This window comes from Staurois parvus, unplaced genomic scaffold, assembly GCF_062004578.1.
Source record: "Staurois parvus isolate SC_StPar_1 unplaced genomic scaffold, SC_StPar_1.0 ptg000475l, whole genome shotgun sequence".
Lineage (NCBI taxonomy): Eukaryota > Metazoa > Chordata > Amphibia > Anura > Ranidae > Staurois > Staurois parvus.
The window spans coordinates 5,805,800-5,815,269 of record NW_028318271.1 but is presented as its reverse complement, the minus strand read 5'-3'; the positions used below and the strand labels follow the sequence as shown (position 1 = coordinate 5,815,269).

Below are 9,470 nucleotides of genomic sequence, written 5' to 3'. Positions count from 1 at the left end.
TAGGGGATGATGTTTATCCCTTCCAGTCTCAAGACTCTTAAAGGCTCCGCTAGAATCTTGGTAAATATCCTCGGGGCCGACAACAGGCCGAAGGGGAGTGTGTTGAACTGAAATAGCACAGGACCCTTTTCGCCTTCCAGCGCAAACCTCAGGAATCTCCTGGATTCTTCTCTTATCGGGACATGCAGGTATGCGTCTTGCAGATCTATCGAGGCCATAAACACCCCAGGTGATAGGAGTTCCTTCACCGTGTATATGGATTCCATACGGAACTTGCTGGGCCTCACGAACTCGTTCACCTTCCGCAGATTCAATATCATCCTGTAAGTACTTGACGGTTTTTTCCTTAGAAAGAAATGGGAGAAGAATCCACTTCCCCTTTCCTCTTCTCTCAACTGGCAGATTACGTTCTGACTGAGCATATTCTGTAGGAGGTCCACCAATGCATCTGCCATGGCCCTGTCCTTTGGCAGGGGTGTTGCAAAGAATCTCTGAGGGGGGGGCCCTTGTGAACTCTATTCTGTACCCCCTGTGAATGGCCTCCAGAATGTAGGTGTTCTGGGTTATCCTTAGCCATTGTGCGTGGAAGCGCCCCAGCCTCGCTCCCACCTGGCCTCTCCAGTCACTTCGGCTGGGTTTTGGGTCTATTCTGGCTTGGGTTGAAGAGGAACCCTCCCCTGCCTCTCGGCTCGTTCCTGCCTCTTCTCGCGCCCCAGCCTGGGCGCTGGGTTTGGAACCTAGCTTCCCTCGATGTGTATCGCCTGGATGGGCGAAACCCCTTCCGTCCAACCTGCCTGCTGGGGACCGGGAAGCTCTTTTTCCTGTCGGCCGACCTTTCCAGGACTGAATTCAGCTCCGGGCCAAAAAGGAGTTTTCCTTCAAACGGCAGGCCACAGAGTTTAGACTTGGAGGCCAGGTCCCCCTGCCAAGATTTCAGCCAGATAGCCCTCCTTGCCGTGTTTATGAGCGCTGTAGATCTAGCAGAGAGTCTGATGGTCTCTGCTGATGCGTCCGCGATGAAGGCTACCGCTTTCTCCAGCACCGGCAGCGATTTCAGAATCTCTTCCCCCGGGGTGCCTTGTTCCAGATGCGAACGGAGCTGCCCCAACCACACATCCAGGGTTCTGGACATGCAGGTCGTCGCCACTGCAGGTTTGAAATTTACTGCGGACGCTTCCCATGCCCTCTTCAGGAACGCATCCGCTTTCCGATCCATCGGGTCCTTTAGGGACCCACCGTCTTCAAAGGACAGGTCCGTTTCCTTCGAGATCCTCGAGAGAGGGGCGTCTGGCTTCGGGCAAGTCTCCCAAACCGAGGCATCTTCCTCCTTAAAGGGGAAACGTCTCTTGAGGTTCTTGGGAAGGAAAGCCTTCTTCTCCGGCTCTTCCCATTCCCTCCTGATCGTGGACCATAGGGCAGGGTGCACTGGGAATGTACGGCTGCTTTTTGCCTGTAGCCCTGCGTACAGTTGGTCGTGGAGAGAAAGGTCCTGCTGTTCCTCCTCCAGATCCAGGGTCTCGTAGATCACCTTTAACAGGTCCTCCGTGTCTTCCACCTGAAAAAGGAACCTGTCTGCCTTTGGGCCCTGAGCCTCAATCTCACCCTCCTCCGAATCTGAGGTGTCCGACTGTTCGGCCTCTTCCCAGTCCCTTACAGTCGCTACCTTGTCCAGCTTCCTCTTTTTCCCCCCTTTGGTGCTGCCTGAAGTGCCCGGTTGGGGCTCATCCTGGGCCGGCCCCGGCTTCTGTTCCCTGAAGCTTTGAAATGTCTTGGACATCTCTTGCGTCATATTCTGTAGGAAGTCTTTAAAAAGAGATCCAGACTCCTTCTTGATGAGCTTGTCTATACACCCCTGGCAGAGCTGCTTCCTCCAGGATCTCGCCAGTTTCTTCCTACAAGTGGCACACTTCTTTTTCTGCTCACAAGGAGCTTCTTTCTCCCCTCTATCCTCCTCCTGTGGGCCCATCTGGGGACACGGAGATACATGCGTTCATGCGTTTGTGAAAGTAACGCCCCCCCCCCCCGTGCCACTGTGAAAGTTCCAGCCGTGGGCCTGGGGGGGGAGAGGGGGGCTGTGAGTGCGTGGGGGTACCCAATTATCCCGGGGGGGGGAGGGGGGGGAAATAAAGAAGAGTGGCCAAACAAAGGCCCTTACCTTACTGCAGGCCTCCCCCGCTCCTGACAGATCTGCCTCCATGCTGCCGCAGACTCTGCCTCGATGCGGCGGTTTTTCAGGGGCGGGAGGGCTCCGCCCCCCCCCCCTGCGATCCCCCCTCGCCGACCTCCCTCTCACGGCCGCCGGTGGAGAAGCGGCCGTGGCATGGGTTCCTTCCACGGTCCGCCGCCCATTTCCAAGATGGCGGCGGCCGTTCCATGCTCCTGCGCCGGAAGTGACGTCACCCGGCGCCCGGAAGTGACGCGTTCGCAGCGTCCAGACCTTCCGCAGCTGCGCCTCCTGGCCATGCTGCCGGGATCCAGGAGCAGGTAAGACTTACCTGAAACCCCCGCAGGGAAAGGCACCAATGCCTCGGTCGGCGGAGCGGGCTCTACCCCCCTGGAGAGCCCCGCTGGGACCATCTGGGGCCGACGCCCCCACCCTACAAAGGGCACTCCAGGATGAAGCTGGCTGAAAGGTCCCCCCCTCACAAGGCCCCTGCCTCGCTTGGAGGAAGGGGGGGGCCTCAGCCAGGGACCCTCTGTACTCTGCCAGAGAGCCCAGACTAAAAATAAAAAACGGGCGTAGCTCCTTCCTGGCCGGAGGAAACACTAAAACTGGGGGCCAATGGGAGAGAGGACGCCTATAAAGGGAAAAAAAGGTGGAGCGGGTGTTTCCTGGGAGGAGCCCTATCTCTCAAGTGAGCTGTCCTAGAAGATGACTAGGGAAATAACAAAGTATTGAGATGAACTTTTGATATTGACCAAATACTTATTTTCCACCATAATTTGCAAATAAATTCTTTCCAAATCAGCCAATGTGATTGTCTGGATTTTTTTTCTCATTTTGTCTTTTATAGTTTAGGTCTACCTATGATGCCAATTACAGGCCTCTCTCATCTTTTTAAGTGGGAGAACTTGCACAATTGGTGGCTGACTAAATACTTTTTTGCCCCACTGTACATTGAGATCATATCCCCCCTTATGTATTATACATTGAGATCATATCCCCCCTTATGTATTATACATGGTGATCATATCTCCCTTATGTATTATACATGGAGATCATATCCCCCCTTATGTATTATACATGGAGATCATATCCCCCCTTATGTATTATACAATGAGATCATATCCCCCCTTATGTATTATACATGGAGATCATATCCCCCCTTATGTATTATACATGGAGATCATATCCCCCCTTATGTATTATACATGGAGATCATATCCCCCCTTATGTATTATACATGGAGATCATATCCCCCCTTATGTATTATACATGGAGATCATATCCCCCTTATGTATTATACATGGAGATCATATCCCCCCTTATGTATTATACATGGAGATCATATCCCCCCTTATGTATTATACATGGTGATCATATCCCCCCTTATGTATTATACATGGAGATCATATCCCCCCTTATGTATTATACATGGAGATCATATCCCCACTTATGTATTATACATGGAGATCATATCCCCCCTTATGTATTATACATGGAGATCATATCCCCCTTATGTATTATACATGGAGATCATATCCCCCCTTATGTATTATACATGGAGATCATATCCCCCCTTATGTATTATACATGGTGATCATATCCCCCTTATGTATTATACATAGAGATCATATCCCCCCTTATGTATTATACATGGAGATCATATCCCCCCTTATGTATTATACATAGGGATCATATCCCCCTTATGTATTATACATGGAGATCATATCCCCCTTATGTATTATACATGGAGATCATATCCCCCCTTATGTATTATACATGGAGATCATATCCCCCCTTATGTATTATACATGGAGATCATATCCCCCTTATGTATTATACATGGAGATCATATCCCCCCTTATGTATTATACATGGAGATCATATCCCCCCTTATGTATTATACATGGAGATCATATCCCCCTTATGTATTATACATGGAGATCATATCCCCCCTTATGTATTATACATGGAGATCATATCCCCCCTTATGTATTATACATGGTGATCATATCCCCCCTTATGTATTATACATGGAGATCATATCCCCCCTTATGTATTATACATGGAGATCATATCCCCACTTATGTATTATACATGGAGATCATATCCCCCCTTATGTATTATACATGGAGATCATATCCCCCTTATGTATTATACATGGAGATCATATCCCCCCTTATGTATTATACATGGAGATCATATCCCCCCTTATGTATTATACATGGTGATCATATCCCCCCTTATGTATTATACATAGAGATCATATCCCCCCTTATGTATTATACATGGAGATCATATCCCCCCTTATGTATTATACATGGAGATCATATCCCCCCTTATGTATTATACATGGAGATCATATCCCCCCTTATGTATTATACATGGAGATCATATCCCCACTTATGTATTATACATGGAGATCATATCCCCCCTTATGTATTATACATGGAGATCATATCCCCCTTATGTATTATACATGGAGATCATATCCCCCCTTATGTATTATACATGGAGATCATATCCCCCCTTATGTATTATACATGGTGATCATATCCCCCCTTATGTATTATACATGGTGATCATATCCCCCCTTATGTATTATACATGGTGATCATATCCCCCCTTATGTATTATACATAGAGATCATATCCCCCCTTATGTATTATACATGGAGATCATATCCCCCCTTATGTATTATACATGGAGATCATATCCCCCCTTATGTATTATACATGGAGATCATATCCCCCCTTATGTATTATACATGGAGATCATATCCCCCCTTATGTATTATACATGGAGATCATATTCCCCCTTATGTATTATACATGGTGATCATATCCCCCTTATGTATTATACATGGAGATCATATCCCCCTTATGTATTATACATGGAGATCATATCCCCCCTTATGTATTATACATGGAGATCATATCCCCCTTATGTATTATACATGGAGATCATATTCCCCCTTATGTATTATACATGGAGATCATATCCCCCCTTATGTATTATACATGGTGATCATATCCCCTCTTAATCTCCTCTCCTCAAGAGAGAATAAATTCAGTTCCTCTAATCTTTCCTCATAGCTGAGCTCCTCCATGCCTCTTATCAGTTTGGTTGCCCTTCTCTGCACTTTCTCCAGTTTCCTGATATCTTTTTTGTGGATTGGTGCCCAAAACTGAACTGCATATTCCAGATGAGGTGTGTTTCTATCCCAAACACAACATGGTTTCCAAACAAACTACAGTCTTGTTTCTATGCCAACCACAAATTTGCTTCCATAACAACTGCTCTATTATCTCTCCACCAACCACAATATGGCTTCCATACAAATTACAACACTGTCTATTCCAACCGAAATATCACTTCCATAGAAAGTACAGTATTGTTTCTATGCCAACCACAAACTGGCTTCCATAACAACTGTTCAATTATTGCTATGCCAACCACAATGTGGCCTTCAGACCAACTATAATATTGTTTCTACACCAACCAGACCATGGATTTCATACAAATTACAAGACTTTCTACTCCAACCACAAATTTTATTTCCATACAAACAGTGTGGAACACAATATGGCTTCAATATACCCCATAAATAATAATTTATTTTATGCCAACCACAACATGGCTTCTATAACTGTAGTATTTCTACGCCAACCACAACATGGCTTCTATACCTGTAGTATTTCTACGCCAACCACAACATGGCTTCTATAACTGTAGTATTTCTACGCCAACCACAACATGGCTTCTATAACCGTAGTATTTCTACGCCAACCACAACATGGTGTCTATAACTGTAGTAATATTTATATGCCAATCACAACACGGCTTCTATAACTGTAGTAATATTTCTATGACAACCACAACATGGCTTCTATAACTGTAGTGGTATTTTTACACTGACCACAACATGGCGTCTATAACTGTAGCAATATTTCTACGCCAATCACAACATGGCTTCTATAACTGTAGTAATATTTCTACACGAATCATAACATGGCTTCTATAACTGTAGTAATATTTCTATGCCAACCACAACATGGCTTTTATAACTGTAGTAGTATTTTTACACCAACCACAACATGGTTCTATAACCGTAGTATTTCTATGCCAACCACAACATAGCGTCTATAACTGTAGTATTTTTACACCAACCACAACATGGCATCTATAACCATAGTATTTTTACACCAACCACAACATGGCGTCTATAACTGTAGTATTTTTACTCCAACTACAACATGGCGTCTATAACCGTAGTATTTTAACACCAACCACAACATGGCTTCTATAACATAGTATTTTTACACCAACCACAACATGGCTTCTATAACTGTAGTATTTATACACCAACCACAGCTCCAAGGATCAGGCCCTCCTATTCCTCTTGTATTGAACTGTATTGTTGCTGTATTGTCTCCCGTTATATTGTAAAGCGCTGAGCAAACTGTTGGCGCTATATAAATCCTGTATAATAATAATATAACTGTAGTATTTCTATGCCAACCACAACATGGCGTCTATAATTGTAGTAATTAGACACCAACCACAACATGGCGTCTATAACTGTAGTAATTAGACACCAACCACAACATGGCGTCTATAACTGTAGTAATTAGACACCAACCACAACATGGCGTCTATAACTGTAGTAGTATTTATACACCAACCACAACATGGCTTCTATAACTGTAGTAATTATACACCAACCACAACATGGCGTCTATAACTGTAGTAGTATTTATACACCAACCACAACATGGCTTCGATAACTGTAGTAGTATTTATACACCAACCACAACATGGCTTCTATAACTGTAGTAGTATTTCTACGCCAAGCACAACATGGCTTCTATAACTGTAGTATTTATGCACCAACCACAACATGGCTTCTATAACTGTAGTAATATTGCTACGCCAACCACAACATGGCTACTATAACTGTAGTATTTATACACCAACCACAACATGGCTTCTATAACTGTAGTATTTATACACCAACCACAACATGGCGTCTATAACTGTAGTATTTATACACCAACCACAACATGGCTTCTATAACTGTAGTATTTATACACCAACCACAACATGGCGTCTATAACTGTAGTATTTATACACCAACCACAACATGGCTTCTATAACTGTAGTATTTATGCACCAACCACAACATGGCGTCTATAACTGTAGTAATTATACACCAACCACAACATGGCTTCTATAACTGTAGTATTTATACACCAACCACAACATGGCTTCTATAACTACAGTAATATTGCTACTCCAACCACAACATGGCTTCTATAACTGTAGTCATTATACACCAACCACAACATGGCGTCTATAACTGTAGTAGTATTTATACACCAACCACAACATGGCTTCTATAACTGTAGAATTTATGCACCAACCACAACATGGCGTCTATAACTGTAGTAGTATTTATACACCAACCACAACATGGCTTCTATAACTGTAGTATTTATACACCAACCACAACATGGCTTCTATAACTGTAGTATTTATGCAACAACCACAACATGGCTTCTATAACTGTAGTATTTATACACCAACCACAACATGGCTTCTATAACTACAGTAATATTGCTACTCCAACCACAACATGGCTTCTATAACTGTAGTAGTATTTATACACCAACCACAACATGGCGTCTATAACTGTAGTAGTATTTATACACCAACCACAACATGGCTTCTATAACTGTAGAATTTATGCACCAACCACAACATGGCGTCTATAACTGTAGTAGTATTTATACACCAACCACAACATGGCTTCTATAACTGTAGTATTTATACACCAACCACAACATGGCTTCTATAACTGTAGTATTTATGCAGCAACCACAACATGGCGTCTATAACTGTAGTAATTATACACCAACCACAACAAGGCGTCTATAACTGTAGTAATTATACACCAACCACAACATGGCTTCTATAACTGTAGTATTTATACACCAACCACAACATGGCTTCTATAACTGTAGTATTTATACACCAACCACAACATGGCTTCTATAACTGTAGTAATATTGCTACGCCAACCACAACATGGCTTCTATAACTGTAGTCATTATACACCAACCTCAACATGGCTTCTATAACTGTAGTCATTATACACCAACCTCAACATGGCTTCTATAACTGTAGTATTTATACACCAACCACAACATGGCGTCTATAACTGTAGTATTTATACACCAACCACAACATGGCGTCTATAACTGTAGTAATTATACACCAACCACAACATGGCTTCTATAACTGTAGTATTTATACACCAACCACAACATGGCTTCTATAACTGTAGTAATATTGCTACTCCAACCACAACATGGCTTCTATAACTGTAGTCATTATACACCAACCACAACATGGCTTCTATAACTGTAGTAATATTGCTACTCCAACCACAACATGGCTTCTATAACTGTAGTCATTATACACCAACCACAACATGGCGTCTATAACTGTAGTAGTATTTATACACCAACCACAACATGGCTTCTATAACTGTAGTAATTATACACCAACCACAACATGGCGTCTATAACTGTAGTATTTATACACCAACCACAACATGGCTTCGATAACTGTAGTAGTATTTATACACCAACCACAACATGGCTTCTATAACTGTAGTAGTATTTCTACGCCAAGCACAACATGGCTTCTATAACTGTAGTATTTATGCACCAACCACAACATGGCTTCTATAACTGTAGTAATATTGCTACGCCAACCACAACATGGCTACTATAACTGTAGTATTTATACACCAACCACAACATGGCTTCTATAACTGTAGTATTTATACACCAACCACAACATGGCATCTATAACTGTAGTATTTATACACCAACCACAACATGGCTTCTATAACTGTAGTATTTATACACCAACCACAACATGGCGTCTATAACTGTAGTATTTATACACCAACCACAACATGGCGTCTATAACTGTAGTATTTATGCACCAACCACAACATGGCGTCTATAACTGTAGTATTTATACACCAACCACAACATGGCGTCTATAACTGTAGTATTTATACACCAACCACAACATGGCTTCTATAACTGTAGTATTTATGCACCAACCACAACATGGCGTCTATAACTGTAGTAATTATACACCAACCACAACATGGCTTCTATAACTGTAGTATTTATACACCAACCACAACATGGCTTCTATAACTACAGTAATATTGCTACTCCAACCACAACATGGCTTCTATAACTGTAGTCATTATACACCAACCACA

The 9,470-nt window shown here is 43.1% G+C and overlaps 1 protein-coding gene across 1 annotated transcript; it reads right to left on the bottom strand.

Moving 5' to 3' along the window:
• Nucleotides 1–614: 614 nt before the first annotated feature.
• Nucleotides 615–1,966, bottom strand: LOC149452402 (uncharacterized). The gene has a single exon (XM_089689420.1). It carries the CDS (start codon nucleotides 1,964–1,966, stop codon nucleotides 623–625), a length of 1,344 nt encoding a protein of 447 aa, XP_089545546.1. The 3' UTR covers nucleotides 615–622.
• Nucleotides 1,967–9,470: the final 7,504 nt, after the last annotated feature.